The sequence below is a fragment of the Moesziomyces antarcticus genome, assembly GCF_000747765.1.
Source record: "Moesziomyces antarcticus DNA, scaffold: scaffold_v10007, strain JCM 10317, whole genome shotgun sequence".
Classification (NCBI taxonomy): domain Eukaryota; kingdom Fungi; phylum Basidiomycota; class Ustilaginomycetes; order Ustilaginales; family Ustilaginaceae; genus Moesziomyces; species Moesziomyces antarcticus.
The window spans coordinates 1-16060 of record NW_014639003.1 but is presented as its reverse complement, the minus strand read 5'-3'; the positions used below and the strand labels follow the sequence as shown (position 1 = coordinate 16060).

General features: G+C 58.0%; 9 protein-coding genes across 9 annotated transcripts; 4 read left to right on the top strand and 5 right to left on the bottom strand.

Moving 5' to 3' along the window:
- Positions 1-126: 126 nt before the first annotated feature.
- PAN0_007d3084 (cation-binding protein) lies at positions 127-1557 on the top strand (the record flags this gene model as incomplete). Its single annotated transcript, XM_014801169.1, has 6 exons — positions 127-151; positions 486-718; positions 783-864; positions 927-973; positions 1045-1233; positions 1309-1557. The coding sequence occupies 6 exons, from the start codon at positions 127-129 to the stop codon at positions 1555-1557; spliced, it is 825 nt and encodes a 274-aa protein (XP_014656655.1).
- A 95-nt stretch (positions 1558-1652) lies between these two features.
- On the bottom strand, positions 1653-3088 carry PAN0_007c3083 (homogentisate 1,2-dioxygenase family protein; the record flags this gene model as incomplete). Its single annotated transcript, XM_014801168.1, has 2 exons — positions 1653-1722; positions 1830-3088. The coding sequence occupies 2 exons, from the start codon at positions 3086-3088 to the stop codon at positions 1653-1655; spliced, it is 1329 nt and encodes a 442-aa protein (XP_014656654.1).
- A 969-nt stretch (positions 3089-4057) lies between these two features.
- PAN0_007d3082 (glycoside hydrolase family 43) lies at positions 4058-5140 on the top strand (the record flags this gene model as incomplete). The annotated part of the gene is made up of 1 exon (XM_014801167.1): positions 4058-5140. One exon carries the CDS (start codon positions 4058-4060, stop codon positions 5138-5140), a length of 1083 nt encoding a protein of 360 aa, XP_014656653.1.
- A 105-nt stretch (positions 5141-5245) lies between these two features.
- PAN0_007c3081 (uncharacterized protein) lies at positions 5246-6364 on the bottom strand (the record flags this gene model as incomplete). The annotated part of the gene is made up of 1 exon (XM_014801166.1): positions 5246-6364. The coding sequence occupies one exon, from the start codon at positions 6362-6364 to the stop codon at positions 5246-5248; it is 1119 nt and encodes a 372-aa protein (XP_014656652.1).
- Positions 6365-7257: 893 nt separating this feature from the next.
- On the bottom strand, positions 7258-8673 carry PAN0_007c3080 (nicO-domain-containing protein; the record flags this gene model as incomplete). Its single annotated transcript, XM_014801165.1, has 1 exon — positions 7258-8673. One exon carries the CDS (start codon positions 8671-8673, stop codon positions 7258-7260), a length of 1416 nt encoding a protein of 471 aa, XP_014656651.1.
- A 429-nt stretch (positions 8674-9102) lies between these two features.
- Positions 9103-10347, bottom strand: PAN0_007c3079 (esterase; the record flags this gene model as incomplete). Its single annotated transcript, XM_014801164.1, has 1 exon — positions 9103-10347. The coding sequence occupies one exon, from the start codon at positions 10345-10347 to the stop codon at positions 9103-9105; it is 1245 nt and encodes a 414-aa protein (XP_014656650.1).
- Positions 10348-10818: 471 nt separating this feature from the next.
- Positions 10819-12241, top strand: PAN0_007d3078 (oxidoreductase; the record flags this gene model as incomplete). Its single annotated transcript, XM_014801163.1, has 2 exons — positions 10819-11706; positions 12026-12241. The coding sequence occupies 2 exons, from the start codon at positions 10819-10821 to the stop codon at positions 12239-12241; spliced, it is 1104 nt and encodes a 367-aa protein (XP_014656649.1).
- A 112-nt stretch (positions 12242-12353) lies between these two features.
- Positions 12354-13220, bottom strand: PAN0_007c3077 (arsenate resistance ArsH; the record flags this gene model as incomplete). Its single annotated transcript, XM_014801162.1, has 1 exon — positions 12354-13220. One exon carries the CDS (start codon positions 13218-13220, stop codon positions 12354-12356), a length of 867 nt encoding a protein of 288 aa, XP_014656648.1.
- A 1702-nt stretch (positions 13221-14922) lies between these two features.
- PAN0_007d3076 (uncharacterized protein) lies at positions 14923-15302 on the top strand (the record flags this gene model as incomplete). The annotated part of the gene is made up of 2 exons (XM_014801161.1): positions 14923-14996; positions 15098-15302. 2 exons carry the CDS (start codon positions 14923-14925, stop codon positions 15300-15302), a joined length of 279 nt encoding a protein of 92 aa, XP_014656647.1.
- Positions 15303-16060: the final 758 nt, after the last annotated feature.

Below are 16060 nucleotides of genomic sequence, written 5' to 3'. Positions count from 1 at the left end.
CACGCGCGGCTGCAACGACAAAAGTGACTCAGGGTCCAGCGCCACGGTGCGCAACGCCTTTGTCACTCGACGACGCTCGCGTGCGTCCATCGCAGCAACGGCTGACCGAGTCACGCGACCGCAGCGATGCCACTCAGCGCCGAGCCCATGAGTACACCGGCCGTCGAAGAAGCAGCGACGAGCTGGCAGCTTGACGATACGAGGCGATGATGACTTCGCACCGATCATGGGGCACGAGGGATGCCTAGCCACATTCGCATGCTGCCAGCTTCGCGGCTCTCTTTCCCGGATCAACTGCGCTGCCGTCGGATTGCCAACTCAAGCGCTGTGATTGGTTGAGCGTCTCTTACGCTGAGCATTGTTGCCAAAGACGTCGCCGTGCCAGACACCGGCCAACAGCCTCAGGACCTCTTTCGTCGTTCTGTCAGCTTTGTTCTCTTGCTTCCTTGCCCCGGACTAGCCATGGCGCTCCTTGAAGCAGACAGCTAGGGCCAAGGCCTTGCTGTATATAATCGCACCTCGACTGTCGCTCTCCAACCCGGACCCCTCCCACATCGCCATCTCACCATCTGACTTGGCCCTTCGTAGTATTGCTACTCGCAACACTCGTCTTACTCTCGCACGCACCACTCTGCCTCCCTACAGCTTTCGCATTGCAATCCGACGAACCATCGTCACCGCCGCCATGTCGAACCTCAACCTGATCAACGAAATCAAGGTGAGTCGCTACGCGCAGCCGCACAAGCACTGGCACTGACGCTGGATGTCTTGGTGGGATGCAGGTCGATCACGACAACATGCGCGACCTGCTTGATCGATTCAAGGATGCCCATCAGAAGCGCAACGACGCGCTCTGCACCGACAGTAAGACCCACTACGAGCTCGGGATTTTGCCTGCTGACTTACTGACTGCTTGCATTATACAGTCGCCAATACGATCATTCACGAAGCTGCCGTCCACTCGGATGCCGAGGTGCGTCCATTTGAAGCGACACCCAAGAAGCTTTCCGTCTGACTTGTCGTCTTCTGGATTCGGGAGGGTAGGAAATGTCGATCTACACGATGATGGACCAGCACGGTATGCACTCTACTGCCGAGCAGGACCGCAACGAGCATCAGCAGGTCAAGCAGCTCATGGCCAACCTCGACTCGCACGGCATCTCGACCGTCGGTCTGGACGAGTATGCCAAGCGCGTCGTCGAGGCATGCGAGCTCTTCCTCCGCCACGCCGACGTATGTACCTTTTCTCACACACACCGCTTCGCTGCATACGACACTCACACACACTTTGTTTTGACGACACGATAGGAAGAAGAAAAGGAGCAGCTGCCGCGCCTGGTCGAGGCGCTTAGCGACAACGACCAGGCCAAGGCGGTTAACGACTTCCTGCGCGCGCGTGAGCTGGCGCCCACTCGACCTCACCCCGCCGCTCCTCAGTCGGGTGGCATTGCGCAGAAGACGATGGGCGCAGTGGGCAAGGCCGCTGACGTGGCCATGGATAAGACCCGCCACTTTGTCGAGCTTAGGCACCACCATCGCGAGGTGCACGCCGCCTAAGCAGTCTCCTTGTCAGCACAGTCGCTGTACGTCTGCATTCTGAATCGGATCTGGAATTGCAAGTGTCGAAACCAGGCTTGTAGGTCGTCGTCGACTTATCCTTGGAAGTTCTTTTTGAGATCAGCCCACGCCTTCCAATAATCTTGCTGCACCTTGCCGCTCTCCCTGTAGCGTTGGGCGTCGATCGTAAGCAGAAGCAGAGAATGAGAATTTGGGGCGTCAGCAATGGGGCTCGGATCAAAGTGGCCGAGGCAACGGCGACGACGACTTACTCGATGGCATATTTGGTGGTGGCCAGCTGATAGGCGGATTCGAACATAAAGCTCATGCTGCCCTCGCCGACTTTGGCTGGCTTGAGTGGCGCATTGGATGCCTTTTCGAACGTCTCTGCATCGGGACCATGTGCCGAGTTCATATTGTGCAAGCTCGCTCCACCAGGCACGAATCCCGTCGCTTTGGCATCGTAGACACCCACAATATTGCCCATGAATTCGGACATGCAGTTGCGGTGGAAGTAGGGCGGGCGGAAGGTGTCATCGGCCACAAGCCATCGCGGTGGAAAGATGACGAAATCGCACACGGCCGTGCCGTGCGTATCGGTGGGACAAGTGAGCACGGTAAAGATGCTCGGGTCCGGATGGTCGTAGGAAATCGAGCCGATCGTGTTGAACTTGGTCAGATCGTAACGGTAGGGGATGTAGTTGCCCGAGAAGGCCACCACGTCGTACGGCGAGTGCGACTGGTTGTAGCAGAAGAATCGACCCATAAACTTGTTGATCACCGTCCAGTCCTCCGAAGCGTCTTCGTACAGCGCTGTGGGCGTCTCGAAATCTTCCGGATTGGCCAGACCGTTGGCACCAATGGGTCCGAGGTCGGGAAGCTCAAAGTGGCCCTTGAACGTCTCGCAAATGTAGCCGAATGCAGGGTTGGATGCGGACACAGAGTCGGCAGGGTCAAAGTCGACCGAGAACTTGATGCCACGCTGCACGACGGCGATGTGGAGCGGCGGAACGTGGAGCAGACCGAACTCGGTGCGGAGGAGCAGCGGCACGCGCTGCGGCACGATCAGCAGATCGCCATCGGAATTGTAGAAGCTTCGACGGCCCATCGACTTGGAGGCAGTGTAGGTGTGGATGGCAATGCCGTTCTTGAGCTGCGTGTCGCCAGCACCGGCGAGCGTGACCATGCCATCTACAAAGTCGACATCCGCGCCGACATTCTCCACGAGCGGATCCCAGCGGAGCTGCTGCGGCGTGGCATGGATGTCAGGCGAGTGGGCATGGAACGAGCCCAGCACACGATTCTGTTCGTAGCTGCGAAAGGGCTCGTGGTTGACCGAAGGACGGATGCGGTAGAGCCAGGCTCGCTGGTTCTTGGCCCTAGGCGCAGTGAAGGCAGTGCCGCTGAGCTGCTCGGCGTAGAGGCCGTGGTTGACCTTTTGGGGCGAGTGGCCAAACTTGGGCAGCGTGTCTGGCTTTGCCTCGGAGGTGAAGTGGTTGCCAAAGCCTCTCTGATACTTGATCTGCGACATGGTTCGTTTCCTTGAGCTTGGTGGGTAAGAGGGAGCGGTTGATGAGCGATCACGAGCTCGTCCTCAAATAGTCACCGGAGCCTGTCATGCGTTGCAGCACACTTCAAGTCGAGGACCCTGCAGGGGTAACTCTCCTGACGTGCGAACGAGCCAGGCTAAAAGTGAAGCGCTTCCCCGCCTTGTTGAGGCGATTCTTCCGACGGCTAAACCCCCTTCCTTCTTTTCCGCTTCGAAGGGTCGCACAGGGATGACGGTTCTTCCGTGCCGACCAAATCGCCGTCCATCGGCCCGGCTGGCGAGGCACTATCGGCGATTGCACCTGTCACATCGGGAATCTACCCACTTGTGCTCTCCCTCTCTCTCTCTCACACCTCTTCTACGGTCAGCAGCTTCAAGGGGCTCGGCAATGTCGGACATCTCCTAGACCGCCTGTGTCGATGCCAAGTGCGCTGCCGAGCCCATTTGCCCTCGAGGCGCGATGATGTCGGCTCGCCTTTTAGCGCCCCTCGACCATTGGCAAAAGATTTCCAGCCGAGCTCGCTAGTGGCCCCACTTACCCCACAATCGCCGACGCACCCCAGAATGCCTTCTTGACCAAGGCCGCTTGTTGGCGTGAGCGGGGTTATCGAGATTTCCGAGCTCCGCTGCTGCCAAACAACGCTGGGCGTGCTCATTGAGATGGCCGACGACGTCCGCAAATGAACATGCTACCCACATGGCAGGACCACCAGGAGTCGGACGGCGTCTGTGGGCACCGTGGGTGTCCCACTCGAATCCGCAAGTGGGATCCGGGAAGAGATCTCCGAGACTGGCCATCCTTCTGCGGTCTATGAGATGCGTCGCAAATGAAGCCCATCTCGAGCGTGGTCGAACCCATAAAAGGGACGTCGGAATGGCGGTCGAGCTTTGGCCGTGCTCACAACACCGTCCCCACCCCAGTCTCCAAGCTGCCATACCCCCGCCTTCAAGATGCTGAGCGTGCAAGTGAAGCTGCTACTGCTGGTCCAGCTGTGCCTGGCCGCCTTTGCCGCCTCGCGGCCCGTGTCTAGCGTGCCCTCGCTGATGAAGCGCGCCTCGGACAAGGTCGGATATCTGTTCATCCACTTTTACGACGACTACAAGGAGCCGGGGGTCTACACCACCTACCCTGCAGGCGAGCAGGTATTCGGACATTTGTCCAACGGCAACGATGCGCTGTCGTACAAGCCGCTCAACGGTGGAGCGCCTCTGCTCACCTCGACGGTGGGCACCAAGGGCGTGCGCGACATGTATCTGGTGAGCAAAGGTGACGAGTCGCAGCACTACATCATTGCTACCGACCTCAACCAGACTGCCGTCGGCGGGTTCAGCAGCCCCTTCCTCAGCCGCAGCCTTGTGGTTTGGGAATCCGAGGGCGCGAGTTTGACAAAGTGGAAGCCTTCGAGGCTGGTTGAGGTGGTGCCCGACACTTTCCGTATGGCTTGGGCACCCGAAGCGATCTGGCTGGATGACGAACAGCGTTTCCTGGTGTACTGGTCGTCGAACAAGTATGCGGATGCTTCGCACACGGGTACGCCCGACTACGACAAGATCTACTCGTCCTACACCACCGACTTCATCACCTTTACCGATCCCGAGGTGTTTATGGACCTGGGCAACAATGTGGGCGTGATTGACCTCACCATCGGTCGAGGGCCCACGTCGGGCACCAACCAGTACGTGCGCTTCTTCAAGGACGAAAGCGTATACAAGGTGCGCGGCCAGGTGAGCAATTCGGGCATTCAGGGACCTTGGGTCGACATTGGCTCCGCCACCGAATACGTCGACAACAACAACCAGGCCGAAGCCCCGATCTACTTCCAGGAGAATACCAGCAACAGGTGGTTTGTGTTTTTGGACCAGTACGGCCGCTCTCCCGCAGGCTATTATCCCTACAGCGCCGACAACGGTATTGATCAGTACGGCTACACTGATCTCGGCTTCCCGTCGGGCATGCCTACGCAGCTCAAGCACGGCAGCATCAAGCCACTCACCCAGTCGCAGTACGACGAGATCAGCGCCGCCTGGGCGTAGTCCTGCAGCCAAGGGCGCATTGATTTGATGTACAGATGCAAGAATTATCGATACAGATGTTGTCTAGTGTCTATTATGCTAGGAGTGAAGCTGAAGGGAGCGAGGTTACTTTTCCAGTGGGGGAAGGATGCCGACGCTGACGCCGAGACGCTCGAGGCCCTGCTTGCGACGGGTCTCCCACTCGTCGGACTGCCAGTAGCTCTTGTTCATCCAGGCCTCTTCGTCGGTGCCTTGCCTCTCGCTCTCGAGTCGGTACTGACGCAGAAGCGCCGCCTTCTTGATGAGCTTTGCCTCGACCTTGGCCGAGATGGATTTCTTGCCCGACTTTGCGAGGTAGGCCTTCTTTTCCTTTTCGAGGTAGTAGGCACGGAGCTTCTCTGCTTTTTCCCAGTTGGAGCGCGTGGCCTCGTGGGTTCCGTATCCGGAGGTGGCGATGGCGAGCCAGGGCGGGATGGTTCGTCGGCCAGACTTGCAGACATAGCGCGAGATCGAGGTGCAGTAGAGCTGTTCTCCCGGCTGCAGCATCTCGGTGACGGCGTTGGTGGGAGCCGAAGCTGTGGCGTTTTTTGCAGAACCTTTGGCGGGGGCGACGAATCTGCCGACGACGTAGAGCCACTTGTCGTCCCAGGCTTCGAGGCTCATGCGGATGGTGTAGCGAGCGAGCAAGGGGATCTCGCGGTGGAAGTTGAATGCCGAGCCACCGAGTGCGACCCAGCCGCCGTCATAGTAGAGCTTGAGGAATCTGGGCGAATTGTGGGCCATGCGGGTGTAGTCGAGGGAGCGCGAGTAGGACGAGTTGGAGAGGTGACCGTTCCAGTCGCACTCGTCGAGCGTGGCGACAAAGTTGTGTGAGGAGGTGTCGAGGAAGACGTCCTTTCCGAGGGGGAGTTTGCTGGTCTTGAGCTGGGGCTTGATGGCGGCGTGGGTGAGTGCGTGTGGCTCGGGCGTCGAGAGCCAGGGGCGTGCACGGAAGACGGCCTTGAATGCCGGATAGAGGACGCGGATGTGCCAGGCGAACGGCGTGGAACGCACGTTGGCGAGCACGACGAGGCCGAGGAGGATACGAAGCCAGACAGGCGGGTTGATGCGGATGGGCTCGAGCAGAAGCGCCTTGAGCGTCGAGAATCCCCATGGCGAGACCATGACGGTGAGTGCACCGAGGGGGGCGAGCGTGGATACTTTGAGCGCGCTGCCCGCAGGCTTGGCGGCGGGTGCTGCCGTCATTTTGTTTGTCGTGAAGATGGCGAGTCGAGGCCAAGCTAGAACGGGTCCCGTCTATATATTGCAAAGTGTGTCAGGGTCCAGCGTCAATGCCGAGCCAAGCAGATCGGCGGCGGGTGGTGGTGGTGGTAACAACGCAAATCAGAACGGAAGGACCAAAAAATGCCGACCTGCTTTGCGCCTCCACTCAATCAGCGCCCCAACTTAATCGCGTGGTTCTGTGCGGCACAATCGCACTCTCGTATCCTCTTGCTCTTGCTCTTCCGGCCCCGGCAACCATTTCCGGACCGACTTGGGAAAATCTTTCCTCTTGTACCCAAAAAACTTGGAATTTTGGCACGGCCGAGCTGAGCGAGTTGAGCCCCGACTGCAAAATGATCAGCGCAGCTGACACTTTTTTTCTTCTTCCAAGCCTCCGCGGAAACCAACGCTGAGGAATAGCCGTCCGAGCCTGGCTTATGTCCATCCTAAAGCCGTCTGCCGGTGGTGCCTTGGCTGGCACTGCCGTTGCTCCTAGACAGACTCTGCGGCTGATCAGCATATAACACATTCCACGCGAGCGGATCGCAACGGATCCCTGCAGATGCTTGCATACAGCCGCTTCGGCATTCGGGCCCCAACAATTGCAACATCAGCGCGCTCTCCTCCTGTCTCCGGAGCATTTTGGCTTCGGAGGTTTTCTTTGGTCTGCAAGCCCGTGTGGTGAATTCGGAAGCTCCGAGTGATAACTTCGCTCAGCGCACTCTCTCCGGCTTGGCACACCTTGGCAGGCCGAGATCCGCTCTTCCTTCAGAGTCGGCCCTCGGATCTCGGATCCTGGCCAACATGCGCACGACTCCGAGATCCGGCTCTGCACACGTCAAGGATGTGATGCGAATCGTAGGATTGAAATGCACTCATTGCGGCGGCGCTTGGGCGTGGCGGCGTGCGTGGCGACGTAAGATGGCCCTGCCAGCGTACCACACGATGAGAATCGCCGCAAAGCCACCCACGATGCACGCGCCAATGATGCCCGACGCATCGTTGGCCTGCTGCCAAAAGAGCCACCATCGTCCTTCCAAACCGCCGTCGTGCGTGTCGTCCTGCTTCGCCGCCGCCCTCGCGCAACGATCGCAGTTCTCCCCGATCAGTCCCATGAGCGTGATGATCGAAATCGCAAACGCCAGCAAAATCGACAGCAGCGTCAACAGCTGCGACAGCATCGATCCGGTGCCGCGTTCCGAAGTCGCATCCAAGTCATCCTCGGCATCCACCTTGCTCGTCGTGACGTTGCTCTTGTCTCCAGTGACCTGAGACGCATCTTCGAGGAAGCGAGCTCTCTTCCACCATCTCCATCCACCCGAATCATGCTCGGATCGAGGTGCGAGCAGCTCGCCCGGTGCATATGCGTTGATCATCAGCACCGAATCCAGACTGTCCACCAGCGTCATACCTGCCGTAAACAGCAGCGCAAGAAGCACAATCGAAGCATCCGATCGTCGCGTCGCACTTGCAGGGAGAATGTTGTCCCCCGAACCCAGATCGGTATCCTGCACCTGCGTATTCGTCGCGCCGGCAATGCCCAAGAGCGCGATCGAGGACGCCGTGTCGAAGCCCAGTCCAAACAGCACGCCCACCGGATACAGCTTGTACGGTCGATCCACCAGTCGGAACAGAGGATAGGCGATGCGCGTAAAGATGCCTCGGAATCGGTGGTCGGCCGCCTTGCCGTCGTCCCTTGGCTCCTCGTCCGCATCCATTGCCTTGGTCGGCAGCTTTTCTTCGTCGGTGGGGCTTGCGTTGGGTGTCGATGCTTGCTGTGTGTTGCGAGAGGATGCGCTGCGTTGCCTGCGCGATGCGGCAATGCTTTGGTACAGCAGCACCGAGTTAACCACCGCAAACAGAAACAACGTCGAGCCAGACACAGCTGCGCCAATCACGCCGCCCACCGAACTGACCTTTCCAAGCCGATCGACAATGCCCAAGCTGATCGCAATTGCGCAGATCACCGCCACTACAATCGTCGAGTGGCCCAGCGAGAACCAAAGTCCACACGTCACCGGACGTCGAGGCCGCAGAGAGTCGGCATGGCTAAGCGAGACGATCCGTCGCGTCGCATTGTCGATCACCGAGATGTGGTCCGCATCGAGTCCATGTCGCAAACCCAGTGTCCACGCCAACAGGCACAGCGTCAGAAAGCGAGGGCGTTGGCGAAAGACGATCGCCGCTACGATCCACAGCAACGCATTCACCGCCAGCTCGGCTGCGATCAGCACGCAGCATCGCAACAGCAGCGTAGGCCGCTTACCACCGAGCTTCAGCCAGCTTGCCATCGTACAGTCTCCAGCTATTGCAACTCGACGTCGTCTTGAGATGGATTGAGGAAGAGAACAATCGAGGCGCCCCCTCCTTATCTTATAATTTTGCCCCGAGATTTGAGCGTCTGTGCGCCGAATCTTCGATCCGAATTCGGCAAAAAAGAGCCCATTCGGTCGGCAAAAAAAAAGAGATTCTATTGGACCCTGCTGTTCATCATATCGGTCCTGCAGTCGATACTCTATGCTCTTGCAGATCCGCGGGTCTTGGCAGCGTTTGCTCTCCGAAACAACAACGCCCGTCTTGCACACCGAGCGAATCATCGACGCGGCGTCTGCATTGCACGGCCATACATCGGTCGGGTTCTCGGCCGTGCTCTGCCGTCAATCACGGACTTGGCCGAGAGCTCATCCCACAGCCAGGCAATCACGGCCTTCCAAATGACATTACTCGAACCGACTCGCCTTGAGCACGCTCTGAACCACCAGATCCGACCCCTTGATGCACCCTGGATCGCCGATAAAGAAGCCCAAGATCGGATACACATGAACGCCGCCCGTGCCTTCGATGAAAGTGCAGTCGACCTGGTGTTGTTCGCATCGCTTGGCAAAGTAGTAGGCGCAGGCGTACAGAATATCTGATGTGCCGCACGACAGAGTGACGTGAACCTTGGCCTCTTGCAGCAGCTCGAACAGGGACGAGGATGCGATCGTGTCCAGCATGGCATCATCGGCTTGCAACGGCAGAACTTGACGCCATTTTTCAGCCGCAGCATCCACTTCGGAGGCAGATGCCACTTGCTCCACAGCCGTGTCCTGCACCGATTGCGATCCCACCCACAGCTTGCAGAGCTCCTGCACCCGCTTTCGATCCAGCCACCAGTCTTGCGCCTGCATGCGATCCATATGCTCCACAATGTCTCCTGTGACATTGCATGTGGTCACGGGTGCAAGGAGGATCAACTGATCTGGCTGCAATTTGCCGATCTCTTCCGTCGATAGCGCTGGCTTGGCAAGAAGCAGAGGTGCAAATCGCTGGATGCACAGTGGCATGCTGGATGCGATCGAACCACCCGCACTGTCGCCTGCAACGATGATCTCGTGACCCAAGCTTCGAGCGTGCGCCGAGATGGCAAGGTAGAATGCCGTCAGTCGCGGCAGCTCGCTGGCAGCAATCCCGGCTGGCGCAAGTTCGTAGGGGAACATGTAGACAACGGCATTCAGACGATGCGCCAGCAAGCTGCACATGTAGCTATGCGCCGTCGTCGCTGGCTGTACAAACCCGCCGCCGTTCAAGTAGATGATCGTGCGCTGCGCATTCGTCGCGCCCGCTTTGGGCTGGAATCGAAGCACCCGGATCGCACTCCAGTCGAAGCCAGACATCGAGCCAAATAGCTCCGACTCGGACGCAGGCAGGTACCAGTCCAGCCGCACACCGTGCTGTCGAGCATACTTGTTCTTGCCCGTCTCGTACTCTTTCAGAAGCTCGGAAAAGTCTTGTGGGCCGGGCGGATGGAGGTTGCCGTCACCAGCTTGGCGCGCTCGTCGTTGGCGAAGCCAGATTGCCGCTCGCAGCAGCACGTGCATGAATACATAGCTGCGCCACGACGACGCCGGGTTGTGCGTCAGCTTGCGCACGCTGCTGCTGGCGTCCGAGGGCTGAAACAGCGTCGACGGATCTGTCATCTTCATTGATGGTGGAAGTGAGCGGAACGGATGGATCTGAAGCACGAGGCAGGCCCGCTCCACACATGCAGCTCAGCGTCGGCAAGTCGTTTCGAAGTTTCCATCGTTGCGGCTATCCACTGGCGGTGTGGAGGAGGATCGTTCCGCCGGAGAAACGATGCGCGCGCTCCACCATCGACAGTCGGCTTGCCGAAAGCAGCTCACTGGGTCGACCCGTGCTTGCGAAGCTTGAACGGCAGACCGAAGCCCCGCCAAACGAGCAGTCGAGCACTAGCCCACACAAGGGACTGGCTGGCGGCGACCGCTCGCCTTTTCAAGAACATCCCGGGGTGGAGGTGGTAACCTCACGCGGAGATTCGCAAATAAGTTACCGTGCGGGGGAGTCCAGCATGAATCCATAAGAGCAAGGGATGGTTTCGCTCTACGTAACGCTCCTCTCGACACCATCGCTCCTCCTAAACATCACTGATCTGCACGATGACTACTACATCCGACTCTCACCGCCCCTGGGCAATCATCACCGGCGCATCCGAAGGGCTCGGCAAGGAATTTGCATTGCAACTCGCACAGCGCAAGACGCACAATGTCATCCTGGCCGCGCGTAGCGTGAACAAGCTGGAGTCGGTGGCCAAGACAGTGTCCGAGCAGGTGCAGTGCAAAGTGATTCCGATCGACCTCTCTGTTGCTGGAGCGGCTGAAGAGCTTGACCAAAAGACGCGCGAACTGGACGTTGCTCTGTTGATCAACAACGCCGGCGTTGCCTTTGGCGGTCCCTTTGAAGACATGGAGTACAAGGACGTGCAGTCCCTCGTCGCGATCAACATCGTAGCGCTCACCGAGCTCTTCCACATCTTTTTGCAGCGGATCAAGCTGCAGCACAAGAAGCTCGGCGAGCAGCAGAAGCAGTCCAACCATGCGCTGGCAGGCATCATCAACATTTCGTCCATGTCCGGCTTCATGCCCATCCCCTCGATGGCTCTCTATGCCGCTTCCAAGGCCTTTGTCCTCTCGCTCACCGAAAGTGTCTATGCCGAGCAGCGCAACGAGGCAAGCGATCTACGTATCGTCGTCAGCTGCCCCGGCGCAACCAAGACCGAGATCTGGACCAAAGGCGGCGCCCACGAGAAATCTGTAATCGTGCCAATGGGTACAAAGGAGCATGTCTGCGCCACCACCTTAGCGGCTCTCGACGCACGCGACAAGTCAGTGATCGTACCTGGCTACTTCAACAATCTTTCCGTGGCCAGTCTGCGACTGGCTCCGCGCAGCTTGGTCCGCTTCCTCAGCCGCCGCCTCATGGGACAAGACCCCTCGCTCCGGGATCCTCAGGAAGTCCAAGACACCTTTGCCAAGTTGGGCCGCTCTGTACCCACACGCTCCTGATCGGAAAATGTCACGAGTGCGATACACTTGTGGGTGCGGATTTGGTGGTCGGTGCCAGCGGAAGCGAGTCAGTCCCGCAACGGCACGACAGCTTTGATAATGGCAGTGATGTTGATCAGCGAGGGTCGTGGGCCAAGTCCATAGGCCCCCGCTCATGCTTCGCTGTGCATCTTGTTTGTTTCACTCGCTTGACATGTTGAGCACTGGACTCGACGCTTGTTAGGACATAGACAATGGCAATGCTGGGACGCTTCGCGAGACGGTTTCGAAGACGCGAGCTTCACTTTCGCCCTAGCTCTAGTCCCATGGCGTGGTAGGGAAGAGCCAAATTGGCCGTGCATCGATCGACGTCGATCTACTTGGTGCCGACTACAGGCGAGGCGGCGCTGAAGAGCAGCCATGCGATGGCACCGTACGCGTCGGTGAAAGCTTCTGTCTTGGTGTCGCAGTGCGTCTTCAATTGCAAGCATTGCGCTCACAAGCGGCGACACGAACGCCCAAGATGCATTTTGCCTAGTCTTTCAGCGGACAAGGCCGACGGTGGCAATCACGATGTGCTTGCTGCTATCGAATGCCTCGGAGGCTGGTCTATGTTGGTACTGACGCGTTTTGGCGATACGTGCTGTTGATCAATTGGAACCTTTTGCTTGTTCTTTCTCGGCTTGGCTGAGGAGTCGACCGACCTGTGCTTTTTCCTTTCTTTCGCTCCATCGAGTCGCAAAGGTGTCGTCGCGACCGTAGAAGAGGCACGAGACCTTGACGAGCTCTTCGACGACATCGACGAGGCGTTCGCGATTGGAAGAATCCATCATTCGGCCTTCTGGAGTGAACTGGGTCCATGCTTTGGGCAGAGACGCCTGGTTGGGGATGGTGAACATGCGCATCCAACGACCCAAGATGCGTAGCGAATTGACGGCGTTGAAGGATTGCGAGCCGCCGTTGACCTGGGAGACGGCCAGAACCTTGCCCTGCGTGGGACGCACGCTGCCGAGACTGAGGGGGATGTGGTCGATCATGGTCTTCATGATGCCGGTAAGGTTTCCATGCTGCTCGGGCGAGCACCAAAAGTGCGCCTCGCTCCATGTGACGAGCTGGCGCAATTCTTGCACCTTGGGATGGGCATCCGTCCCGACCGTTTGGCCATCCGACGTAGGGGACAGGAACGGGCGCACGGTGTCGTCGTCATCCTTTAGCGGCAGTCCGTGAGGATCGAAAACTCGTACTTCGCAGCCAAGGTGATGGAGGATCCTGGCAGCCTCGAACGACATGAGTTTGGAAAACGAGCGCTGACGATTGGAGCCGTACAGCACGAGCACTCGCAGCGGTCGCGGCAACGCTTGGTGCATCTGTCTGGCCTCCGAGAGCTGGTCAAGCTGGTCTTGGCTAGCGATCTTGTACGTCCAGTCGTCGGATACGTCGCCGGTATAGAAGGCGGAATCGAGAAAGGGTGTGTACGCCGATGCCGATGCCGAGCTGAGTTCGGAGGTCGATACCATGGTGGAACTGGTTCGAGATTGACGCAGCGAGCGAGGGGCCAAGACTGCGGCTCGTGGAAGGTCAGTCCGAGAAAGTGAATAGAGCAACGAACGCGGCAGCCATAGCCGTGCAGACATGGTGGTCGGGAGTGTTGAGCGCAACAGTGGACAGCCGACTCAAGATGGCTTTTCAGGATGAGCGAGAGCTCTAATTTGGTGCACCAATTGCCGAACTGTTCGGTGATTCTTGCCTTTTTCCCGACGTCACTGGGTGGAGTTCTCCGAAGTACGACGGAGTCGCTTTGGCTCGGCGGACCATGCTCAGCCGTAAGCCCAACCCGGAACAGCATCAGATGAGACAGGTGTGTGGATTGACGCCATCGACGCATCCGCTTCGGCGACCACAAGCCGAATTTGAAATTCAAACAGGCAACAAGAAACCCAAAGTCACCGACGGACCTGACCGGGTCCCGACGTGATCATGCTACGCCGTCATAGCATTGCGAGCGTTGAGGACCATGGTTTCAAAACCAACATTCGCCGCTGTTCATTGGAAGCAAGGTCATCTGCGCACTGACCGTGTGCATTGCAACGCCTGCGCGCCGTCAGCCTTGCCCACACTGTCGAAGGCTTCGACGTCCGCAGCCAAACCAACCCCCCCCCCCCCCCTCTCTCTCTTCAAAACTGCTCGACGTTCTTACACCCGTCCGAGCATCAAAGAAATTTCCGAGTCTTGGAGAATCAATCTGCACACGACGTCCGTCTGACGTCCGTCTGACTCGATGCCAAATGACTCGACGCCAAAAGACGCAAGTTGCGAGTCATTGCGAATCGGATCAGTTTCGACGAGACGCAGCCGCAAGTCACCGAGCGAGCGCAGGCAACCACAGCTTGTCGCACGGCTTGCTCAGCCGCCATTAGCCACGGACGCTGCCAAGACCTAAAAAAGAAAGGAAGAAGGAAAGGAAATCATTAGAAAGGAAGAAAGGAGACAGGAGCAAAGAGCGTTGCAGCCGAGGCGGACCTACAGCCGACCAGGGACCCGTACGAGGTTGGCGATGATGCTCTTCGGATTGCACAGCAAACACACGTGCCTCAGACAGCTCCGCTCCGAGTTTTGACAGGGTCACACTCGAGTCAGCTCCGGAGCGTGCGCCGTGTCAGTGGTCGAGCACCGCTGGCTCATTGAAAAATATAAAACGGAACCAGACACAGATGAATGCAAGGACTTTCCGCCGCTTTCGACACGATTTCCGGCACTATCCCACCACGTCAGACTCCGAACGGCTATGAACAACCGCATAGCACTAGAATTCCGGTCTGCGTTGAATTATTGGGACGGAATTTGGCGCGCTCGTGCAATTTCCACCACATTAGCGCATCTTCGCTTTCGCCATCATCCGGCCTACACCATCTGGCCGTGTCCTCTGCGCTCCTCACCGCAGCAGACACTACCATTGTAACCCGCTCCGGAATTGCACCGTCGCTCGGGGACTTCGTCGTCCTTCCCGAACAGAGCCCGTAGCCACGCAACGAACGCGCTTCCACTGTCCTTTACGGAATTGGCAAACTTCCGTAACCCTGCCGGAATTCCAGTCCCCTGCCGGTACGAAGAGGCTTCCGTTGCACTTCCGGAACGGTGTAACCCGCTCCGGAATCGCAGCGTCGCTCCAGGTCTTCGTCGTCCTTCCGGGACGGAGCCCTTAGCCATGGTCTTTACGCAATGAACGCACTTCCACCGTCCTTTACGGAATTGGCAAACTTCCGTAACCCGGCCGGAATTTCATCGCCCTGCCGGTACGAAGAGGCTTCCGTTGCACTTCCGGAACGGTGTAACCCGCTCCGGAATCGCAGCGTCGCTCCAGGTCTTCGTCGTCCTTCCGGGACGGAGCCCTTAGCCATGGTCTTTACGCAATGAACGCACTTCCACCGTCCTTTACGGAATTGGCAAACTTCCGTAACCCGGCCGGAATTTCATCGCCCTGCCGGAACGAAGAGACTTCCGTTGCACTTCCGGGACGGTGCGAGCGCAACAACGCTGCGCCTATTTTGCTCATCAAGAGCTGCAGTGGCCTCGGTCCTGCTGTCACAGCACCGCAATAGGAATGCAGACGATACTGATGCGCACACCTCGTGACTCGGTTCGCCAGCTCACCACAGAATCTGTGACTCAGTATAGCGAACCGTGCTTTCGGAAAGAGATGCGAGAGAGACAAACGAGCGGTCTTCGAGGATCTGATCAGATATTTATAATGCTGAGGATGGATCGTGAGGGATGAGATATCCGTACGCCGTCATGGCTCTCTTCTCGGAAGGCTAGGTAAGGTATGTGATTCATGCTCGCCTCGCTTTCGATCTCACGATCGGTACCAGTCGGTTGGGCGACGGCGACGAACGGGGCACCCTTTAGCCATGATGCAAACAGAAACAGGCGACATCGTCTTAAGCCGAACAGCGGTGACGACAACGTATAGGATCAATCTTTGCTGAAAGCTCAGTGTCTGAGCGACGAACGAGGGCCACTTGGTTTCGCTGCCTGCAAGCTGTTTTTGGGAGCTCCTTTACTGACACACGTCGTCACCGGTGCTCATCTTACGTCTCTGAATTGCCATCTGCAACGGACTTGCTCAAGTTGTTACAATAGGTTATTTTTTGATCCAGAAAACGGCCAAGAATCTGCACTAATTAGAGTTGTGTCAGGGGTCGTGCGCCTGAGAAACCCAAAATCGGTGTAAGAGGCTGTTTCGGCGATTCTTGGATGGAGAATCTTAGGGTTAGGGTTAGGGTTAGGGTTAGGGTTAGGGTTAGGGTTAGGGTTAGGGTTAGGGTTAGGGTTAGGGTTAGGGTTAGGGTTAGGGTTA